General features: G+C 41.8%; 2 protein-coding genes across 3 annotated transcripts; both read right to left on the reverse strand.

Annotated features, from left to right (window-relative positions):
• Nucleotides 1-28: 28 nt before the first annotated feature.
• On the reverse strand, nt 29-12,640 carry cpsf1 (cleavage and polyadenylation specific factor 1). Its single transcript, XM_010740967.3, has 38 exons — nt 12,447-12,640; nt 10,636-10,801; nt 10,525-10,552; nt 10,301-10,434; nt 10,133-10,213; nt 9,878-10,029; nt 9,555-9,701; nt 9,295-9,434; nt 9,062-9,172; nt 8,876-8,969; nt 8,654-8,741; nt 8,348-8,497; nt 8,124-8,175; nt 7,965-8,038; nt 7,799-7,873; nt 7,624-7,704; nt 7,221-7,316; nt 6,957-7,136; nt 6,701-6,842; nt 6,115-6,293; nt 5,750-5,889; nt 5,486-5,660; nt 5,004-5,210; nt 4,821-4,910; nt 4,587-4,733; nt 4,353-4,505; nt 4,124-4,240; nt 3,735-3,825; nt 3,245-3,329; nt 2,185-2,326; nt 1,917-2,069; nt 1,639-1,815; nt 1,300-1,366; nt 1,169-1,216; nt 916-1,071; nt 534-663; nt 295-433; nt 29-206 (listed from the first exon to the last, which is right to left on the reverse strand). The coding sequence occupies exons 2-38, from the start codon at nt 10,777-10,779 to the stop codon at nt 159-161; spliced, it is 4,413 nt and encodes a 1,470-aa protein (XP_010739269.2). The 5' UTR covers nt 10,780-10,801; nt 12,447-12,640; the 3' UTR covers nt 29-158.
• Nucleotides 12,641-13,871: 1,231 nt separating this feature from the next.
• Nucleotides 13,872-22,633, reverse strand: parp10 (poly(ADP-ribose) polymerase family member 10). 2 transcript variants are annotated; one of them, XM_010740966.3, is made up of 11 exons: nt 22,516-22,633; nt 20,915-21,090; nt 20,258-20,494; nt 19,931-20,161; nt 18,816-19,837; nt 18,504-18,716; nt 17,146-17,254; nt 16,073-16,984; nt 15,827-15,960; nt 15,573-15,747; nt 13,872-15,483 (listed from the first exon to the last, which is right to left on the reverse strand). In XM_010740966.3, the coding sequence occupies exons 2-11, from the start codon at nt 21,087-21,089 to the stop codon at nt 15,185-15,187; spliced, it is 3,507 nt and encodes a 1,168-aa protein (XP_010739268.3). In that variant the 5' UTR covers nt 21,090; nt 22,516-22,633; the 3' UTR covers nt 13,872-15,184. The 2 variants fall into 2 exon arrangements, with proteins under 2 accessions (XP_010739268.3, XP_010739267.3); XM_010740965.3 differs by having other exon boundaries at nt 16,073-17,056.
• Nucleotides 22,634-23,635: the final 1,002 nt, after the last annotated feature.

The following is a 23,635-nucleotide window of genomic DNA, read 5'->3' on the forward strand; positions in this document are numbered from 1 at the left end:
AATATCCTAAGAAAACACGGCGGCCCCCTCTTTCTTTCTTTTTTTATCTAACGGGTAAGAAAAACAAATCAGCTTTGCACAAAAATGGCCGTAACAAAACATTTTCTTTCGTTCAATATAAAACAGCATTCAGTGGACGAGATGTGGGAATGTGGCTCTCAGAAATGAGCTGTTACTCTGTCGATCTCCAGAAGATCATCCAGGATCTAGTGATGGAGGATAAAATGAGAAGGACGTTAGAATAAGACAGACACTTCACTGCGTCCTCGCTCTCTCTTCTCTCGGTTGACTTACAATGTCTTGAGTGGTACCGATCTTCTTGGCCAGCTCGCTGCGCTCCATTGTACTGAGGTACAAGTACTTGTTGAGGAGTTCTCCGTCCAGGATGTTTCTCACAGCGTTCTGCAGGCTCCGTCTGTCACTGTGCAGCATCCTGGAGAACAAATATAGAAGATATCAAATGTTAAAATACAAGATATGACCCCCCCCAAACAGTTACTAATGTCCAACAAGTACTGTAGGTGGACACAAACCTGAAGGCCTTTGGGTTCAGACCAGCGTGATGAGGTAGCATGGTGTTCAGAGCATTTTGCAACATCAGCAGACGGCGGTAAGTCTTCTCTTGCATGGGGAGGAGCAAGCCCATTCCCCCGTCTAGTGTTGCTGTGGTAACACGCATTAAAAAAAAAGGATTAGTCCACATTTATTATTTGGATATTTGAAGGTTCGACACTTCTTTCTCTGGAATGTCATTTACAGGATTTAAAATTCTCAAATGACTTCGAAAAGGGCTTTTTAATGATTGTATAAGGCCTGATGATTGGTGGGGATCCACTTCAAAAAACATGAGACCTGAGTGTCTGTTCAAGCCACACAGACTAAACTCTGTCAAGCTGTCAGACTCCTGACACTTACCAAACCACGTGATGTGCTTGTTGTCCCACGTCAGAGCCTTTTTGCTGCCGGTGTCCAGAGCTCCTCTGCACGGCATCCGCCAAAAGGTGTTAATGTTCGCCCCGGCGTTGAAGTCCGCTCGCCTCAGCAGGCGCATTCCTCCAAAGCTCTCTTTAGCTGCAAGCACAGAGCACACACACAACACGGCATGACGGGATGTTTGATACAGAGTTACAGTTACGTTTGTGTAACATGTTCCAACAAGACGACGTACCTTCAGGTAAATACATATAAACATAGAGGTTCTTATCTCGATCCGACACTAAAAAGGAGAAGAAGATAAACGTTAATGAGAGCAGAGAGAAATTTTATTATTTTACTTCCAAAAGGAATTCCAAACATTACCCAAGAAACCAAGCTGGTTGTTATCCACCATGAATTCGATGCTGTAAACCTCCAGTGGCTTCGCATCCTGTCACCAAAACAATAAGAAAACAGTTCAACCCCAACAAGTCCATGACTTATCTCCAGCTGCTGGATCCAAACACCCACAGGACACACACACACACCATCAACACTCATTTCTACAACATAATCAAAAATCCCACAGGTTATATTAACTCACTCAAATTCAAACACCTTCCCTGGCCCTAACTCTGAACTGTAAGAACAATTAAACTCCTCTCTAAACACTCATTTTATAATTAATTTTCTAATCATGACACAGAGGTGTTACGTCCTCACCCTGCTGACGAGTGACAGTGTCTTGCTCTCCTCCTGGTAGCGGAGCAGCGAGATGCTCTTCATCAGATCGGCAGCCAAGATGAAATTCTTGATGCTGAACATCTGGTGGATGTAGAGCTGAGTGTCGATGAAGGCCATGCCCGTCAGGTCGTTGTCCTTCAGAACCCACAGGAAGATCTGCGGCAACATGAAGGAAGTTACACCCCCTGATTTTTTCAAGCGATTTGTCATTTGAAATCGTTTTCTAGCATATGAGCAGCTATGCTGTGATGTGACACCTTCTGTCCGATGGCTGACACCAGGTATCCGTTGCAGTGGCACAGAGCCGTCACCGGTCCCTTCTGCTCCTTCTCATACAGCATTTTGAACTTGTTCTTGGTGAGGGGCTGACCCGGCTCTGGCACAACTTCAATCACGTCCAGGATCAAAATCTGAACGTAAGAAGAATCAAAAGAGAAGCGATCAGTGGATGTCTCAGCTCTTATTCTTACAAACAGACAAAAGCAGCAAAGTGTGGTGGTTTTGGTTGTCCTGCGTGCTGCTTACCCGGCCCCTGCAGGTGACCTCCTCCCCCTGCATCAGACACGTCCCCGCTGCGATGTAGCCCTTCAGTCCGGACACCGTCTCCTGACTCCTCAGTGCCACCGTCTTCATACAGGTCACGTGTTCCCACTCCTCTAGGTCGACCCTTATTCAGACAGAAAGCACACGTTTTAATCAGCCACATACATCGTCTAAAAATGAGATAATAAAACACAAACCGTGACTATTGTAACAGTAATGGATGGTCTGTTTGGAAGGTGCAGTTTGTGTTGCTGTTTAACTTGTGTTTCTATTATTTCGTCCAGCCTATTTATATCAATGAAGGTCAGCTACACATTTATATATTTCTTTTGTGTTCCATATTCATTCTGTTTTCAATTTACACCATTTACTGCCTGTGGGGGATTAAAATGAACAAACAGAGACGACAGGCATACAGAGTGGAAGAAGTGCTGCGTCCTGCATTATTTTTAAGGTGACTTCATTAATGACTAATTACAATAAAAGAGGGGGGCGTTGCATGGTACATGAGCAGCTGACACTGCAGTACTGCAGAGGTGAAGATTTTCTCCTCTTTGAAAAAAATACATTATACCTTAATTAGTCGGGCGGTGCTGAGAGAGTAAGAGAGAAGATTGGCTTACAGTGTGGACGTCAACCGGACGCTCAGTTAGCAACACACTCAAAAGTGCATGCCAGCTCGATATCATAATAAAAAAAATGTGAATCTGTTTTGACAGAACAGATAGAGATACATATTCATACCCAGCCTTACTTATTTGCTTCAGAAAAGCACTCGCAGTGGTCGGTAATGATAATGCAGAGCAACTAAATGACTAGGGACTTGGACAAATGACCTGACATTTGCAACTGACCCGTACTGAAATGAAGGAAAGCAGCCGTGCGAGACGAAACTAATTGCCTACAACTTAGGATAAATGACCCAAGGTTTTCAATTAAAACCCCTCAGTTCTCTAAAAAGCTGCACAAAGCCTCTGCGCTGGATACTGCAATGACCTGGTGCAGAGAAAATGAGAAAACAAAAACTGCCACAAGCTTTTACCGTGTGTTGGGAATGGCCTCCCAGCTGACTGGGCTGATGAGCTGGATGGAGAACTTCTCTTGTTGAGGATTAATGTAACGTTCGTCTGCAGCGTGACAGAGGAGAACCAACAGTAATATATCCACAAACTTTGTGTTTAGGAGGAAAATAAAACAGCCAAAGTAGATTAGAGACTGCTGCAATAATGGCCTTTATAAGTGTCACAATATCAGTAAAACTCAAGTATATTATATAGTAAGTAATCCATAAAACAACTGAAATGAAATAGATAAAACGGTTAATATAGTAGCCTGAAGGAGTAAGCTAAATGAAACAAAACTTTGAAATAGTTTGTTAAAAGTACTAAGTATTTTTATGAACGGTTATTTGATAGTTAGCTAAATGAAAACAAAAGTAGAACTACTGTAGTCGCTCGAAGAAGGTGGTGTTTATGAAGGGGGTACTTGAGTTCATCTGTGTGTGTGTCGGTGTGTGTGTTTTCATGTCTGACCTCGTTCTATGATTTCATACTCCTTCTCCTCTCCAGTCATCCTTGGGATACGTGTGCAGGGCTCCTTCACACTGGTGCACACGGCGTACACCTAAGAGGAAAAAAGCCAAAAAAATCAGACTTCACATCAAAGATGAATCCCTTCAAAGTCACCCTCATTGATTTTTTTTTTCTCTCTCTCTCTCGCAGTGAGAAAACTTTAAGGCCAGAGGGGGCCTTTCATCTCAAACTTTTTCAAAGCGCCTCGATCGATACGCTTTTATTTTGCATCGCGTTATGCAAGTTGGAGGTGTGCGAGTCCAGGGAATGTGGTTTAAAGCTTGAATTTGTGTCAGGTCGCCGCTTTTGGCGCCCGCGGTGCTGTGTGGGCTAAGCGAGAGGAGCCTTGCCTTGGATTCGACGTGGTAGGAGACGTAATGGACGGTGCACCTCAGTGGGATTTTTCGGACTGGCCAAGGGGCATCGTAGGACAGATAAGTGGGGAGGACACTGATCCTCAGCTCGCCCTGTGGGAAACACACACGTTAAAAACTGTCCAAGGAGACAGGAACGAGAAAAAAAGTTTACATTAATCTAATATTTCACAATCACCAGGACGACCAAAGTGACGATGCGTACCTGTTTGTTGAAGTAGAGGAAACCTTTGGGGCAGTTGATATTATGGAAAGGTGAGAAAGACTCGATGGAGCCATCGATGCTCATGGGGTGAAGCCGCATGGCGCCGCGAGAGGTGACGAGCATCCAGTGAGGAGATGGACCACAGATAAACACCTGGGACAACAAGGAAACATGGAAAGTTAGTTGGTGATCAAAGAGTATGTGACTGTAATCGTAAGTTCTACAAGTCCTTACGCCTGAGTATCCAGAGATGTCCTCAAAGTATCTGAATCTGGCGATCCGACTTTTCGCAGCAGAGCTCTCCTCGGTGGGTCCGCTATCCGCCTTCTTATCTTTCTTAAGCTTTGATTTCTTCTCTCTGAAGTTGATGTTGTGGGGCACCTGCGGACAGGAAATAAGGACGGTAAAGACTCACTTTGTTCAAACAGGACGTGATTTGGTTCCTTCTTTATCGGCGTTATCGCTTACTTTCTTGAAGCGCGCTTTCAGATTGTTTTGTGGCTGCTGCTGATCATACGGGAACGCCTCGTAGATCAGAAGCTCTTGCTCCACGTGGACCTAGAAAACATAGAAAACACTTCTTGTCATACAAGTTCAGTTTTTCTTTTCATTTTCTGCATAAAACACAAGCGGACACGTCAATGAACTCACCAGTAAATACGGTCTACTGTGATTGTTGCCAAGTGAAACCAAAGCCACCTCTTTGACGAGCGGGATCTCTCCTTGGCGTGTTACTTCCTCTTTTTTACCATCCCCTTGTGTTGCCGACTGGCCAGAGGAACTGTCCACCAACACCCTCTGACCCACTGGGAAGTTCTTCACCAGGAACACCAGCCGCCATTCTGGGAGCTGATAAATCTGTTCAAATAAAACAAGATCAATAAAAGGAAGTAGAAGTAACTAACTAACTTAGTAACTAACTAACGGGTTGGGTCATGGTGGCAGCAGCTACTCCGAGCTCCCCCTGGATGTCGAGCTTCTTCCTATCTCGAAGGCTGAGCCCGGCCACCCAGCGGAGGAAGCTCATTTTGGCCGCTTCTATCCACAATTTTGTTCTTTCGGTCACTACCCAAAGCTCATGACAATAGGTGAGGGTTGGAACTAACTAACTGATGTAACATAACTCCACATACCTCCATTACTCCGTTCTCCCTGATGATCATACACCAGTGGCTGGGTTCTGCTTTGGAGCTTCCATCACTCCCATAAGATCCCGGCGCTCCGGAGCTGCGGCCCATGTCGTCCTTTGGCGGCGCATTGGTGTTTGAGTCTCCATACAGCATTTCTTCCTCATCGTCCACTGTGTTGCTACAGACACATTTAACACTGATCAAACAATCTATACCTGTGTAGATGGCGACTGGCGGCATGTGTCAGATTGGACGTGATCCTCATACCTGAGGTCGTGGATGATGGTCTCAGCTTCGGACTCGCTCCTGATGACGGTGTCCTCTTTGACGGAGCAGCTCACTTTGTTTTCTGTGGTGAACATTCCACTCACGTCTCTGTACGCGCACAGTGCGATCACGCGCGATTGCTGTCGAATGAGAGGCGGTTTTTTAAAGTTAATTGTGGTCACAAGCTATTAAACTGAATTATTGGAATCTCGTTTCTAAACGAGGGAATGTAATGAGGCTGTGCAAATGCGTGTTGCCATTACTGAAGTGCAGAGAAACACTGTAGAGGTTCAGTTTAACCAGTAGGGGGCAAATGTGTCCAACAAAAAGCCTCTAAAAATGACTGACGAGCTGGATGTACTCACAGTGGGGATCTGCGGCTTCTGCAGTGCCAGTCGGTGTGTCTTCCCCATGTACGTGTCGGTCTTCAGTACAAACATGGTGACCACACCCTCTGCAGTCATGATGACCACGTAAGGGTCCGCCACGGAGCAATGCACTATGGGAGAGCCCAAGTCCACGGGGATGAAGTGAAGCTGTGTCACTGAGGAGAGAATTGAAAGAGAACATGTCAGCGGAACAGGCTGGCATTATGTTTTAGTGCATTAAATTTGCTTTCATCTGATATATACATGTTTGCAACAACATGTAAAAATCTAATTATCACTTGTGCTTCACTTATTTTTAAAGGGGACATATCATAGACTGTACATTATGTTAAACAAGGCAATAAGTGCCAAATAACGAGGTAAAGGTACATCAAAATAATTGTGAAAAATAATCCCAGTAAGAAAAAAGCTCTGCTTTCTGCCTGCAGTTATTTACATTTTTAGACTGCTCTGCTCATGACTGACTAATCTTTTAAAAAGTTGCATATTTTGTAGTTTTTCTAGTCTAAGAATATAGAGCTGGATATGAGCATAACAGATCCCCCTTCTTATTCTGTTTTACCTCCTTCCAGCAGCCGAATGCCCATGGGGGAGACTTGGATGATGTACTTGTTGTCGCCGATGTTTCCAGCGAACACAGTTGGTCCCTGGGTGGCAAAACCACTCGTGTCCAACTCCATGATCTCCTGACCGGTCTGAAGGATCTACAGAAAAACAACAGATTTAGTTAAGTTACATTAGAAAACTCAGTAACTAAGTTCATCTTTGCATCTGTTCAAACCAAATTGCCTGACATAAGTATTGAGTATTTCTTTTACCATGGTTGAATCTTCTCTGCTCAGAATGAGAAAGCCGTGCTTCTTCGTATCGTCTTCCAGGGGAGGTTCTGTCTTCTCCTCTTCTTCCTTCTCCTTCTCTTCTTTGTCCTTTTCTCCCTCCTCGCCGTCCTCGCCCGTCTCTGTCTCTGCCCCGTCCTCCGAATCGTCGCTTTTAACCGCCTGTAGGACGCAAACATCTCACTGTAAACACAAGGTTCTGCCACAGAGGAATGAACCAGTGAAATCCCCAAACTGTCACAGTACTTTTTTGTCCTCCTTGACTTCACTTGCGATGACCGTCCACATGTCGTGGCAGCCTGGCAACTCAAACGTAGTGACTACTTGGGGTCGGATGCTTCTCTGAGAACAGAATGGAAAGAAATCAAAGTACATATCCAGGCTTTCCACACTTGTATATTCCCTGTATATATTCCCCAAAACATGCCACAAATCAAAACAGTACGTCAGCTTGTGTCTGGGGTGTTTACAGGCTACTCCGTCGATCTCTGAGGCAGCCCTGGTAGACCCAGACTTCACTTTAGCACCGTCACTGGACCTGTGGCAGACGGCCCTCACGACCACAGGTTTTAGGACGGTGCAGTAATATCCATCATGCACATAACTAGCAAAGAACACATGCACTAAAACAATCAGTGGGAGGACTAACCTGCAGGACAGACAGGGCACCATTCTTGCCGTAGCCGGAGCACACCACAACCTCCAAGTCAGGCTCAGGGTTGCTCTGGAACTGTGGGTGAAGATGACATTCAAGTCAGCAACATCAACAAAAAAAACAAAAAAAACTACAATTCCCAAGAGAGTAGATGTTTCACTACATGTACCTCTTCAGATAAGAAGGCAGGTTCACCCATGGAGGCATTTGCACAAGGTCCAATGTTGAGTATGCTATCACACACCTGTAAGAAAACACCCTCTTGTCAACTTCCACAAAGATCTACACTTACATATTAAAGACAATTAAGCTTTTTTTTTTTCTTTTTTTTTTACCTCAAAGGAGTAGGTAGACAGCTGAGTGCCTGACTGGGCCTCACTTCCGTACACTTCTATCTCATCCACCTCATCTGACAAAACAAAGAAGTGAAACACAGATTAGGAGATTACGCGCACATATTTCGGGCAAACGTCAAAAATAAAACTTGAACATACCCGTCCAGTTGGTGGAAGATTCTACTCGCTTCTTTTTGCTCGGCGGTTCTTCCTGGAATAATTTGCGGTGAAGGTGATTTAGATTAAATTCGACTTTGAGGACAAGCTGTGAAGTGAAAATCCTTCCGAGCGCCGCACGCGTTTACTTTGAAAAGACGTCAAGCTCACTTTCTTAACCAGCTGCTATGGGTTAAATTAAAGATGGCGCTTCACAACACACATACCTGCTTGTCTCTATCTCTCTCTTTCTCTTTGTCCTGCTTTTCCTTCCCCTCCTCTGGTAGCGCCTCCTGAAGTTTCTCTGTGTACTTCAGCAGCAGAGAGTTTCCGAGGCGGGAGCCCAGGAAAATGTAGCCAGGCTCCATGGTCACCATCTGGAGGAAGAAAAAGAGCAGAGGCATCAGTTAAGCATTGCTCTAAATTCTCAAAAAGCTGACTGAGTATATATTTGTCCACAGGAACGCAGTTGTTTGTTTAACATAAACACTTTCTGTCTCATCAGACCAGTGACAGTGACAGGCGGAACTTACGCAGGTTGTCAGGACGCTGGCAGCTGCTTTGTCGAAGTGGAAAGCCCGGACACTTCTCATGCCATCAGTTATGAGCGTCAACACATAACTGCAAGACAGCAACAGTCAGTTAAGAATCATAACCTGCCACCATTTCTCATGTAGATTACATCAGATTCAACTGTCCTTGTATAAGTACTGAGATAAGCTGCACCAGAAGTGCAAAAAGTGGCAATGACTCACATTTCACCTCCTTTCAAAGAGATGACCATCTTGTCATAGGCGATAAAGTCAGACTGGGAACAGTCTAAGGTGATCCTCACTTCATCCTGTACACCTGTGTAACAAAGATTATCCAGAGATGACTGTCACTAAATATCAAATGCTACGTGAAAATCCAGGTGTGATTTTTCAGACGTTAACACTTACGTAGAGGGAAGGCTGTGGTCCCATTTGTCTGAGAATTGAGAGAAACTCCGTACGGTGGAACGCTCTGGTTCAGATACAGCAATGAATTCACAGCAAACACCACCACGCCACCTGAAGACAGAAAGAGATCAGAGAAGCTCACAACAGCACACTTCCTCACATATGTAACACTCTTTTTTTGGAGAACTGGGAACATCTTGAATGCACGGTTCATAAGAATTCACTGAGCTCACCGATTGGCTTAGGAACAGCCATGACCTGCGTGCAGTCAAAAGGCAGATTACTGAGAGACCAGATGACGGGGTGAACCTTCTGCATGATGTTGAGGGAGATGGCGACGATGCTACAAGTGTCCTGACGCACAGCCACACGCCTGGTAGAACAATCCAAAAACAGAACAGGTAAGCCAACAAAAGGTACAGCTTGCGATAACCACTTCTATATATACTGGCTGAAAAATAAGTGGTTGTTATAGCTGATATCGTAGACTGACCCAGGCCACGTCTGGTTGGGCTCAAAGAGGATGAGTAATGTCGGCTCGTAGTAGCCGTGGAGGAACTTCATGTCGATGATGTTCAGCAGCTTCTCGTCCAGCTCACGGACATCGATGATGTAGCTGGGTAGAAAGCTGGATTTTGGTCTGTAGAGATGCAGAGAAACGTGTTTGCAGTTAGAATATATCAAGTTAAAATTGAAACAGGTGGAGATTTTTTTTTTGTACCAACAAAACCAAGATTAAGTTTCAGTCCCCCGAGGAATCGACATGTAAACATTAAAAGATTTTTGAGCAGACTGTACTGTGGTCTGCAGGCATACCCTTCTCCGACTCCACCCTCCTGTTCATCAGCAAGAGTGTCCTTCCTGAATGGCAACACCACGAGCTGGGTGCCATAAACGAGCATTACAGCACAGCGGTTCTCTGGATCTACACGGACAATGGGAATATGTACATTCTGTACGAAACCATCCTGAAAATAAAAAAAAAAGAGGGTAAATTAGTAAACAATGCAGTCAGTTGTGCATGTCAACATTTTAACAGATTATCTTTGTTCTTGTTACAATTGTACGTACTCGAAGCTCCGGCTCCTCAAAGTAATGAAGAGACAGTGTCTTGAGGTCATGTGTGCCGGGGTCGTACTCCACTACAGACAACTGGTGAGAGAACAAACGCACCCAGCGGTCAGCCAAAAACCAGTTTCAGGCTGTTAAAAGTTCAGTGCATGTTTTAAACGGCGTTACCTTTGCATCTTTGAAACTGAGAAGCAGTGCATCTCTGTTGGCTCCCACAAGCTGCACACTGGCCATGGACATCACATTGCCAAAGAGAGAGAAGGACGCCACCTGCTCCAGCTTCTCCTTACGAGATTTGGAATCTGTAGGAAGGAGGAAAGGGTGAAGTCGGACCACAAATGCACTCATTTAAAAAGGTAAAATATATATCGTGACGTAAGATCTGGACGTACCTGAGGACTTGTCAGCCTTTGATGTACTCTGAGACAACGACAGAAACAATACACGTCACAAATACACGTATCACACAACGAACCAAGCCACAGGTTAAGACTTATAGCTACCTCCACATCGTGGATTATCCTGTAGACAAACAGCTGAGACGTTCCAGCGACGACCAAGTTCTTCTCCTTGCTGGATATAAAGTTGCAGTAGACGGAAAACTCCACCGCGGTGGGGGTGTGTGCTTGTCTGTACACGGCATACATCCTGGAAAGGTGGCCTCAGCATCTGACAGGTGAGAAGATTCAAGTCAATATCTCTTAATAACACTTACCAAACATTAAAAGCAAACTTCCCGGGGGGGTAAAACAAGCCTGTATGAAGGTGTAGACGCTCAGAAATTAGTGCCAAATTAAACAAAGCACCTCACTTTTAGGAACAAACTTTACTGGCCACCAGTGTTAATTTTGTCAGACGAGACGAGACGGAATACGTTTGTCAACGAGCCCTTTTCCCTCGACTAAGACGAGACGATGACGAGATGATACGATGTTCTAAAAACACAACGAAAAATGTGCCAACGTGCGTTTTTGTTGCGAAAACGAGACGAAAATGTCATGCGAGAAATAAAAAACAAACAAAAAACATCCTCCTTGTTTTCGTCTACTATATAAGAAGAAAAAACATCCAGTCCTGCCATCACACGTTTGTCCCAGCAGTTCTTTTACTGTAGGCAACGTCACAGCCACACGTTTGATATCCTCTCGCTGCTCTCGCACCTGTGGCTTGAAAACAAACAGCAGAAACACGGAGAAACACGGCGTACCGACAGCGCACTCATGCTCGGAAGGAAAAAGAGACCGGACGTGTGGTCCCATTTCCAATATTTAGAAGCAGAGAAAAAGTCACAATGCCTCATTTTGACGGATGGGAATATGTGCGGGAAGAAAATTGCTGGTAAAAAAATACCCTCAACCTGAAAAGGCAAATCAAAACGATTTAAAAAATCAAGTGTGTATTGAAACAACAGACAAGACACTTTGTAGCAAAGTTGCGTTGAAGATTAATTGATTCAATTCAATTTAATCGAGACATTTAATCAATATGTTAGCTGTGGAACACAAGTGAACTGGGATTAATACACAAAAAATATATATTCCTGACATAAATAGAAAAAGACTTTGATTAAAACTGGACTAAAACACCCTGTGAACTAAAACTAGACTCAAATTTTGAGACTTTTAGTCGACTAAAATGTGAGTAACAAAAATTATTTGGGTCTTTCACAAATAATTTTTGTTAGTCATATAAAAGTGACTAAGACTAAGAATGAATTTTGACAGGAGACTAAGACTAAATTTAAAAAAAATAGGTGACAACATTAACACTGCTCAGCCGCATATTATTGTTGAAATACTGGGTACATTTCCAGATGATGTAGCTGGGTTTAACTTAAACTTTCTCATTCCAGCTGACGTCTTAATGTCTGTCCTCACAGACTGTACATTGTACATACATAATAGTGCATTATACTTACATAATAATACATTATACTTACATAATAGTGCATTATACTTACATAATAGTGCATTATATTACATTTAACTGTGACTATTTAACACAAACAGCTGAAGCAATGCTGTGTGACTTCATGCTACTCGTGTAGCCTGCACCAAAAGGTAGCGCCTTGACAACACGCTCATGTTTGATCCCGTTTGATAGCTGACGCACATTTAATGACACATTAAAGCAGCAGCGGGCATGCAGTCGTGTTGTTATGTTAGTGTCCGCCTCCGCTAACAGTTACCTTTCAGAAAACGAGCGCACGGCTAACACGCTACCTATTCGTAGCTAGCGTGTTAGCTTTGGCACCTGACTCTGGTGGCGTGTTGTTGTTTTTTTTGCGAATTATGAATTAAACTTGTCAACGTACCGATATCAAACAGGTTATCAGAGTCTGTGGCTTTATTGTCCCTTCTTCTGTTTGTATTTAAGGTGTCATATTTTGTGGTTACTAACTTAACTTTAGCTCTCTGTAGCTAAGCTAAAGCAGGAGCCGTTAGTCGTTCTGTTGTGGCCGTCTTCTTCTTCGGCTGTTGTCTTTCCGGCAGACTAACTGCTCCGAGGTGTGCTGCTGCCCCCACAGTTCAAAATCCTCATAGCAGCTTTTTTTTTTTTTTTTCCCCGAGTGTCCTATACACGGCGACAGTATCAGGAGTACCGTCATTAAATAAAGTACTAACATATCTTACTTACAGATTTCTCCATATTTTTTTTATATCAACTATCAACAGTTAAACAAACAATATTACATGAACAATGACTTATGTTGTTTCCTTGCATCGTTTCCTTGTTTCCTTACGTCGTTTCCTCATTTCCTTGTTTCCTCATGTCGTTTCCTTGCGTCGTTTCCTTGTTTCCTTACGTGGTTTCCTCGTTTCCTTACGTTGTTTCCTCATTTCCTTGTGTCCTTGCATCCTTACGTGGTTTCCTCGTTTCCTTATGTCGTTTTCTTGTTTCCTTGCATCCTTACGTGGTTTCCTCGTTTCCTTATGTCGTTTTCTTGTTTCCTTGCATCCTTTCCTTGTTTCCTTACGTGGTTTCCTTGTTTCCTTACGTCGTTTCCTTGTTTCCTTACGTCGTTTCCTTGTTTCCTTACGTCATTTCCTCGTTTCCTTTCTTTTTTTAACTCACCTGTTTAAATGATATTAAGGCTTAAATGTATGCATAATTAATAGTATGGTCACCTTGATTGACAGATAGGTGTTGTCACTGATATCTTATTTGAGCACCCAGGCATCTTTGGGCCTGCCTAAGATCCATAATACAATAATCAATAATCGTCTTTGTTGATTTTTATATTAGCCGAGAGGCGAAAGAGCCAGGACTGACAACATGGGGGCGGCCAGAGCAAGAGATGGTCAAAATGGCTCTTCATAAAGCTACCAGTGACGTCACACATACATGACTGTCCATTCTTTGGATATGAAGAGTCAGGAGAACAGATAAACGTAACACTGGTTCGAAATAGGAACTTTGTTCTTCATGCTCGGTAGGAGAGGGTGAGGTAATGGGGTTAGCAACTACACCTCTGAATGCCACTAAATCCTACACGCTGATCCTTTAAGTGCTGAAACTGATCAGTTCTTCGTATAAAAAACATGAGTGTAATGCAGTTTAACAAAAAGTGTACCAGTTGTCTAAAGTAAAATTGTGGACGACAATGTTGCACAGATAACATTTATTTTCTCTTACTCTTATTCTATATAGAAGCAAGGACTAGAAAATACCACAGAGAGCAAAAACAACGCAATTGCTGATCCCAAGAAACTGTTCCCAAGAAACGCCTAATGGTTTCTCATTTTAAGAATCTTTATTATCTTAAACATAACAATGATCTTTCTCAAGATTGCAAATTCTTAATTCTTTCTAAAACAAAACAAATGCTTTCACAGTATTTGTCACAAATAAAATGAAAAAGATCTTTGGTAAACACATTCCTGCGCATAAATCATAGACATAAGAAAAGCCAAAGACTTATGCTCAAAGCACTTATTGATGAAAGAAATGACTCCAAAACAGTCATTCAATCATGATGTTCATAAATCCTGCTGCTTTTCTTCAACGCATCGAGTAAGGCAAACTGGAAAATAATAATCAAGACTCATCATGTTTTTGCACACGATACACAAAGCTGAACTCACGGGTGATTTCGTTTTATTAAAATAATAATATACATTCATTTGAAGTGTACACTAGATGTGATAGTTGCAGACAGATAGTGATATGAATTATAATCATAATTATCTGCATTATTACAAAGGATAACTGACATTATTTTTCTTTTTGTCAACATGGTGATCACTTTTTCAATAACATTTACTTCATTGTAAAGTAGTGGCCCTGGAACTGCTGCTTTTCTAACATATCAAAGAGTTACTGTAACTACATTTGGGAGTTATTAACAATTATCATATGGCCTGAAGAGAAACCTCCAGATCCTGGACAGTACAGTTATTTCAGGGAAACTCAAATAACTGAATCCAAAAACAATTAAATATAAAATACAGGCTATATTTTCAGATTTAATCCGACTTGTCTATGATTTTGGTAATCACAGTTAAACAGCAGTGTGTTCTGTACACTGTCAGCAGGCTGAAGAGCTACAAATCGAAACTGTTCAATTTACATTAATACGAATAACATGTATTAAGGCAAATCAAGGACTATGAGCAACAGATTATATATGGTTTATTTTGAATCATAGATACAACATATTTTGGACTGTTTCCCTGTTTAAGCAAGGATAACAAACACTGTAGTGTGTGACCAGTTACAACATCTACCAAGTTGACTTTAGCAGGTAATGTCATGCAATAACTGCTGCATCCGACCGGTTTTAAGACACGGCACAATAAGACTTTTTGAGCAGAAAGGTCAAGTTTAAAATTGTGCTTTTGGATTCAGCTGTTTAAGTTTCTATTGATCAGCTTTGACTAAAACTAGATAAAGCAGTCAAAAAAATCAACAGCAAAGTATTATAACCACCTGTACACGACAGCACATTAGCCCTTTATAAAATCAAATGCACTTTTTAAAAATCAAAACATAAACATTAAAACAAAAGTCACTTTCTCCACATCTGACGGTCATTAACTGACGGCTAATCCCTCAGCGGTGGATTCTCTGGCATGTTATGAGATATTCAGGGAAAGCCTGTGTATCGTTAAAGATGACAAACATCGTGGGCTTGGTGATGTCGTCGGTCACGCTGTCATATCTGAGGGGAATATTACCGGTCTCCTTCAGCGGAGCAGTCTTCATTGAATGGCATCCTTTAGTGTAGTCTCCTGTTAGAACCTTTGACACAAGAATAAACTTGTATCCGTCCGCATTCGGGGGTGAGTACTGATCCTGGACAGACAGTGCAGAGTTGACGGCAAAATACACCCCCTGACCGTAGACTGTGGCTGAGTGGAGAAACCAAAATGTCAGAAAGCGACACTCGAGATAAAACAAATGGAGTCAGACAAGAGGACAGTGGCATAACAAAACATACCATTCTTTCCGCAGAAGCTTCTGTTGAATCCATGAACACAGATCTCTTTCACACTCGTCTCATTTGTGCCATGGTAGAGAGTCCGCTCAACTTCCGGATACGTGGCACGCTGCAGTACGCTCGCCTTCTTCAACTTGTACTGATTGTACAGCAGTCGATTCATAAGCTTCTCCACCTGGGGAAATAATTTTTGTGTTAATACAAGCAGACCACATATTTGTTACAAAGTAAAAGTAGCTACTATTTTTTTTCACCTGTATGATTCTGATCTTGCTGTGGTATTCCTGTATGGTCTCATAGAAGTTCTTCACCACATTCTGAAATTCATCAGATTCCTCGTCGACTTTTGATGCTTCAGGCAGATTGGACAGAAGAGAGTATTCCTCTTCTGTTGACAAAAGATTCAAGTTTTATCATTTAATTAAATTTTTTGATTTTGATGTTATTTAAATAAGTGAAATAGAGTACGAAAGCCTGAAAGTCTATAAAGTTCTCGTTACCTGGTACATCCTCGCCCAAATCCCCTAAATCGACCAACTTCCTGGAGATTTTCACAGATTTCCCCGAAGCTATGTTGTATTCTTGCATCTTCTCAAAGTCTATGGTGTGGGGCTGATTGTCCAACAAGATATCAATCTTTTTCAGCTTCATCTTCCAAACATTCTCGATGAATATTGTAGCATCGGGTGAATAAGGAATCGGCTTTGAAGAGACTGGGTTGTAATGCACCCATTGGACAACTCTCAGGATATCCTGGTCGGGTACCACATTGGACATTTTTTCCAGCAGCAGCTTCACGTCACACAGTGCTGCGGTCACAAACTCCTTGAAGCCAGAAACAGTGATTATGGTTCCCTGAATTTGAATTCCGACTGCGTGCTTCCTCTTGATCATCTCCAGGCACTTCATGTGGTACTCGGACATGTTCTTCAAAGTCCTGTGCTCCAGTTTCTCTTCAACCTGTCTCTGGCTGACCTTCTTCCCGAAGGCTATGTCCACCCGAATCAGGTCACAGCTATAACCTGCAAACACATGTAGCTGTAGGGTGTTGGCTGACTTGATGGCGTCCTCTAAGGAAATTTGGTTGTGCTTCTTCACCCGGGTTCCCTGGGGGGTCTTGTTAGTACTACTACTAGATGCTTCCTGTTGCATCATCTTCTTGGACAGCTCCAGGGCTCTTTGCAGCTGTACCTCCTCATCCTCCAGGGACCAATCGTGGTTCGACTCCATAGAGTATTGGATGGCTAAAGACAGTTGGGCCTCTTCTTCAAGGTCATCGTTCTGCTGGCGTAACCCATTCGTAGAGTTGCCTTCAGTTGACGACGGGGCATCGACAGCTATCCCATCAGAGTACTGGTCTGTTGGTTCCTCTGCTGAGTAGAGGTCGACGTTATCCATGTCATCAACTTGATCTGAAATGGACACAACATCTTCAGGTCTTTCATCTATGGATGAGACGATTCTCTTTGCCTCCTCTAAAAGGCCTACAAAGAGGTAACCAGATAGTTTGAGACTGCACAGAAATCTAAAAATTATTGAAGCTACTATTGAAGTTATTGAAATAATTGATTACCTCTGGCTGCACCTCCATTATGATCAGATCTTAACTCCTGTGCATCATCCGAAGAAACTTTATGGAAGTTTTTGTTGGACATCAACGTCCATGCAGTTTCAAAAATGTCCTGAAATAATAAATCAAAGGTTAATAAATACAGAGTTACGGTGAACACTGAATACTTCTGCTGGAGGGAAACCTCCATTAATTTGCATTTTCATGGTAGTTTTTTATGACTTTATGTTACAATCAAAGAGTGTGATAGTCCACTAAAAAGACCCATGTCAGTGGTTTAAAACTAAAAATTATCTCTCAAATCAGAGCTTTCTGATTTGAGAGATAATCTGATTTTCCTGCTGCCTGAACAAAACCTTTGGGTTTAGTTCTACCTTGGGAAAAAGTAAGGGCTACCAAAAAGATTAGTTTGCTACATCTTGGTCACTAATATACCAACTACTTCTCTTTTTTCCAAGCTAAACAGCAAATAAATATATTTCCCACAATATCAAACTATTCCCATAAAAATTGGCGCCGTTCTCTAGCTCGTTTTTGGCCCCAGACTTTTATCGCAGTAACATTTCCATTGTGTGGTAAAGCAGTTGCAAGAAGGAAGTGAAGATTGTCCCTTGTTGGTGAGTGCAAGTAACTTCTGTCAAGCTATAAAAAGACTGTCGATAAGCTCCAGGAAAGCATTTCATTATTCTTTTAATACCATGTTGGCAGAATAGTTAACCCCAGAAGGCGATTTTCTGCTCTTCAGTAACAATGCAAATGTCAGTTTTCAACAAATATTGGCATGCACCAATAAGGCAGAATTTGAACAGTCCTCACTCCTCGTACTGTAACTAAACTATCACAGAACGCAAACGTTATTTTGGCAAAATTAAGTTGATTTTCATAACATAGAGGCATTAACTGACACCAGTGACTGGAAAGTGCATTTATCAATCTTAAATATCGACATGCTTTGGGAAACGGCCAGCAGTAATGTAGTTAATGGTCTTAAATAGGAAAAACATCAATATCCGCCTCTGGTATGCATTCATACCTTCATCCTGCCCAGTTGGCTTGAAATTCTATGATCTTGTAACTTGTAATTTGTGAGCATAAACATTGTTATTTCAGATCATGCATGTGGCAACTGAGCTGAGGCAGAAAACAAAGCAGCAGTGAGAAAAGAAAGAAGCTGAGAGGACGTGCTCCGAAACACAGTAAACATCTGTGTTTCATTTCTGCTTTGTGTACACTGCTAAACCTGAGCCTTAGGCTATTCTGTATGAGGTAGACAGGTCATCAAGATGAATGAAGTTTCAGTCACAGCTTCAAAAACACACACAGGAATCCAAAAGAAAATGTTTGCTTTATTCCATCATTACCTGATCTGGCAGTGATTCCCAGGGCACATACTTTGGGTTGATGTAGACCTGAAACTTTCTCTCCATCTCTTTCATGATGCTCTGGCACTCCTCATCTTCTAAATACCTGGTCACGCCTGGAACGTTTACTGTGATTATTCTGGTGCAGATAGAGGAGACCACACCTTGCAACACCTCCTCGGCCATTTGACAGGCAATCGCGAGGCCGTGGATCTATCAGGCATATTAAAAAAAGATGATGAAGTATAGGACTAACAGCACCAGACATGAATAAAACACAGGCTGCAGTCTACATACTGATGCACCACATACCTTTAACCCACAAACATCCCCTGCTTCCAGCGGGAAGATAGATACTTGGTCCATGTCAGCCAACAGCTGATGACAATGGATCTGGATGTATTTCAGCATGTCCGGCACCATAGAGATGACGGTCTCCCTTTCGATGGGTGTGGTGAGAAACTCCAGGATCGCAGCCTGCTTCTCATTTTCCATTCCTTTCAGGGTCAACAAATCAATATTCCCTCCTCGTTCTGGCACCTTTGCCGAAGAGAAGCTCAGAGTCTTCAGGAACTCGGACCACTCTCTGCAATAAAATATGCCTTCATACTCCGTGTCCACCGGTATGCTGATGTGACCCAGCTGGGATTTCAAAAAGCTACATGCCTGCTTAGCTGAGTTCTGGGATAGGGAGGTTACCACAATGTTACAGTCTGACACGGTGTACACAGCAGGTGTCCCAGTTTGATTCAGGGTTTGTATTAGTCGCTGTTTTACATCTTTTCTCGCAAAGAACTCAGCCTTCTCTGGCTCGAGGGTGAAACTAGTCTCAGTCATTTTGCCAAAATAGTCCAAGATGGAGTGTTCGATCTGTTCAAACGTTTGTCTGTTAGTACCTGCAATGTGCACACCATTGTCTTTGATTTGGATGGTGATGTTTGGGTGAGCCTTTTCAATGTCCCGCTGAAAGGTGCTAAGTTCAAACAAAGCAAGTTTTCCCACGTCAGCGATAGCAATGTGGCTTGGTAGTGCAACCTCGTCCTCCGTTTGAGCCTCCATGACTTCCTCTGCCGCCTCTGCTGTTTCACGGGCAGCAAGAGGCTCCAAGGCCGTCTGAGAGTAGGGCTGGCTGTTTGCTCTGACCAACATAGGAGGACTGGTCTGCATCTGCATATCACTCAGATCCTCTGAGATTGTCTCATTCACATCTTGGCCTCCAGCTGCAGAGGCTTGCGATGTTAAACTCTGTGCAGGTTGAAGAAAGTCGAAGTATGGCTTCACTACGAGATCAGCACCTTCCAGTTTGTGCGGGTGATCCAGGACAGAGTCTACAGCTGATCAAAGATATACAGAGACATTCTGTTTAATTAAAAAAAAACTATGAAACAATCAAAGAGTTTGAAATGATCATATGATACAAAACTTACAGTCATAACTGACAAAGGACACCTTGGCTGTACCCTCTGAGAGCATTGTGACCTCCTTCACTTTCACATTCCCACCTCCCTTGTTCTCAAAGTACAACGTAAGCAGGTCTGGAGTGGTGCCAGGGTGCAGGTTCTTCACCAGGACGGAGTCAGTTTGCTCAACTTGTTTAAGAGTTACCTTAGCCCCATCGAGTGTCCTCCTGGAGATTTTTGCACTCAGGTTTTGGAAATCTACAAAACAAAACAAAAAATAAACAACGCCATTAAAGAAATTTTGAGCATTTAGTGTGTTTTTAAGAAAAAAGAAAATATCTGCGTTTAATGCACCTTTTGAGAAGGGCTGCCTGAGGTGAATGAGGATGGAATCTCTCCCCGGTGAGGGATGCAAAGCGTAGTCAGAGATGTCCATCATGTTCTCCACGTAGAGCTCTATCATCTCACTGCTGGTCTTGGGGTTGATCCCCTGCAGCAGAAGTCTACATGGGTCCTTAGAGGCAGGCTTTCTCACACTCAGCTCCACATTATGCAGAACATGGTGCCCTTTAGACAGCACTCGGGCTGCGGCTGTCAGAATGATGGGAGAAGAAATAAAAAGGTAGGATTAGCATACAGTATGTTAATGACAAAGGACTGCACCTTTTCTCTTCACTTGAATTGGATTTTCTCTTTTTAGTACAGTAATGCGTGTAATTGTTTCTACTTTAGTGATTTTGGAGGGAGGAAGGAGTGACATTTAAAAGCTTTTAAACTAATAGAAAGTCTGGGTTATTGTTGGGTGCTGAGGATAAGACAATAGCCAAATTATAGACAAAAAAAGTCTGGTTTGGAAGTCTATATAAAGTTATGTTTGCATAAGATACTGTAAATATGCAACCCCTAACAAGTGCGGCTACACTACTGTTATTACTAATTTATTAACATGATGGAAAGGCTAATAAATCACAGGTATATATGCCAGACAATATAATCTATGCTGCCACTTGCCTTCTGCCTCTTCAAAAACCAGTATGGCACCGTCACCCTTCTTCTCCACAGAGACGAGGGAACCTCCCCCGGAGCGGCGCTTATTCTCAAAGTAAAGAAAGAGCAGCTCCTCGTCCACTGCTGGGGGCAGCACCAGCACCTCCAGCGTCCGCTCCTCCAGTCTTTCAACAGACATCCTGAAAAATGCAAACATATACAGGTTATGCCATGTTAGTTAAAGCGGTTCAAAGTATTTATTCACAGCTTCTGAGTCTGTAGCCTGAGTTTTGTAGAAGACTAGACTTTCTTTTCTTCTGGGGTCAATGCCTGTGCCTGATGGGTAACACTCTGTGCCTAAGACTGGACGATAAATCAATATTATCATATTATTATTGTTACACCTTTTCAAAAGTCTCTGTTTTATTACTATGAAATGAACATCTTTGGGTTTTTTAATGTTAGTCAGACAAAATCAGAGAGCTCAAAGTCAAAGTTTGGCTTTGGGAAATTATTATTCACCATTTTTCTCACATTTCATAGACTATTATTAATTCCATAGTGTAAATAACGCAGCCCTACAAACAACACATTATCATATCAAGATATCCAGTTCAGCTTCATAACACGGATACCTAAAACCATAGTGGAAGGATCGTTTGCTGTAATAAAACATGAGGAATTACATTTGACCATGAACTTTATTTTTTATTTAGTCATTTGCATTATTCTGATCAACATCTGTACACACTGATAACAACGCGTGCCTATTGTCCACGCGTAGCAGTAACACATTTTAACAACTGTGCTGCAGCTCTTTTATTTTAACGTTTGTTTAAAGGCCATTAATGAGATTTATTACAAAGTGCATTAAATATGTTGGAAAAGAGTTGCTAAAAACATTAGAAAAGACTTTTAAAGATATATTACTGAAATGTGGAGTTAGAGGTTAAAATAAATCCTAAAGAGAGGCTCGATTATGATTTACTCGATTAATTTGTACAACAAAATTGCACTATCCGTGAGCAGTTTAACAAGAAATATGACTTTTGAAACGTGTGTCTGAATTTAAAGTTACTTTGCATACATTACAACATGTCTGTTCATTTAAAAAAAAAAGATAATTGTGGTCAGTGTCATACGTTTTGGGTCTCATTTGTAACAAAAGAAAGACTAGAGTACTACACATGCACAACATGTTACTTTAACTCAACGTTATAACCTATCAGACTAACAAAAGCGTTTGAGTTTGCAGCTGGCTGCATGATTTCTTGCAGCCTGTCATGTGGCCTGACATGTTCAGAGCTACCTGACAGGAAGCTCGGCCTGTGTTTATCGGAGTAAAAAATATATATAATGGTGGCGTGTGTGTTAGAAAATCGTTTAACAAATACTCACGTAGCGCTGTTTTATTTATTTATTTATTTTTACTGCGTAGTAAACCTGAAGTTCATGAACGTTAATGCTCGTTTGCTCCAGCTGGAAAGTGAAACCAGGTGCTAACTTACACCTTTTTTTTTTTTTTTTTTTTGACGTTACTTCATCGCAGCTGCTTTTTGCTCCGACTACAGAAGGAGTTAGTACATTTCCACCCAGGATTAACACTTTATTCGAGCAGTACTCACCTGCGCTACAAGGAAAAACATTTGATCGTGAAACTGCTCCGCCCGAACGAGTTGAACTACAAACACTTCCTTGTTGTGCTGCTTGTTGAACGGCGGGTGGCGTCATACGCTGCACGTGTAGAGGCATCATGGGAAATGTAGTGGTCTACCGCATATATATAATATAACTATAATATAATATAATATAATATAATGTAATATAATATAATATAATATAATATAATATAATATAATATAGTATAATTTAATGTAATATGATTTAATGTAATCTAATCTAATATAATATAATATAATATAATGTAATGTAATGTAATGTTATCTAATCTAATGTAATGTAATGTAATGTAATGTAATGTAATATAATATTATATAATGTAATGTAATGTAATATAATATTATATAATGTAATGTAATCTTTGTCTTTGCACAACACAACAAATACTTAGACAATGAAATGTTGTTTAGCATCTTACCAGAAGTGCCAGGATATATAAATATAGTGCAGGTATAAATATGAATATGGTATGGGATATCTACAGTATACAAATGTTAGCTGCATGGACAAGTTGAGATGAATATACTAATATATATATTTATATGTATATATACAGTTTGGTAGTAGCAGCAAAAGCATGTTGAGAAAAAAAAGTAATTATGTGTATGAACAGTTATTATTAGACAGTGTATGTGAAACACTTATTAAATTGGTCTGCATTATTATTATTATTCTTTGACTGTATGGCTATGTATATTAATAATAAGGTGGTTTCTGAGCAGTTTCCAGAAGACCAGTATTTGCCATCCAATAGACCCTTTTTCACAGCAGCCATTTTGACATGAAATAGTAGGTACACAGGTCTTACCATTGATACTAATTAAGGTTTCTAATCAGGTCAAAGAGAGTCAGGGTGCTGCTGTGCTGCATGCTGGTTCACTGGGACGTCTCTGTTGCAATAAATGGAACAGAAGCTTAATTCATATAATTGGAAACACCTGTGTTGATCCTACTATTGCAACTTACTGCAATTCTTACAAAAATCTTCAGATCCATACACAGTGTGAATTCTTCTATGGTGTTCCTCATATATGTCTTGGCACCTTAATGTGTTCTTTGGTAGGG

Source organism: Larimichthys crocea, chromosome XIII, assembly GCF_000972845.2.
Source record: "Larimichthys crocea isolate SSNF chromosome XIII, L_crocea_2.0, whole genome shotgun sequence".
NCBI classification, from domain to species: Eukaryota; Metazoa; Chordata; class Actinopteri; family Sciaenidae; genus Larimichthys; species Larimichthys crocea.

What these genes read in the sequence shown, in the direction of transcription:
- cpsf1 (XM_010740967.3), bottom strand. Translation starts at nt 10,779, where the DNA reads ATGTATGCCGTGTACAGACAAGCACACACCCCCACCGCGGTGGAGTTT. An exon ending in GCAGAGAAGATTCAACCATG is followed by an intron (nt 6,843 to 6,956) that starts GTAAAAGAAATA and finishes GTTTTTCTGTAG; the next exon opens with ATCCTTCAGACCGGTCAGGA. An exon ending in CAACCAGCTTGGTTTCTTGG is followed by an intron (nt 1,217 to 1,299) that starts GTAATGTTTGGA and finishes TCTCCTTTTTAG; the next exon opens with TGTCGGATCGAGATAAGAAC.
- parp10 (XM_010740965.3), bottom strand. Translation starts at nt 21,089, where the DNA reads ATGTCTGTTGAAAGACTGGAGGAGCGGACGCTGGAGGTGCTGGTGCTG. An exon ending in CAGGCAGCCCTTCTCAAAAG is followed by an intron (nt 20,162 to 20,257) that starts GTGCATTAAACG and finishes TTTGTTTTGTAG; the next exon opens with ATTTCCAAAACCTGAGTGCA. An exon ending in GCAAGATCAGAATCATACAG is followed by an intron (nt 15,748 to 15,826) that starts GTGAAAAAAAAT and finishes TTATTTCCCCAG; the next exon opens with GTGGAGAAGCTTATGAATCG.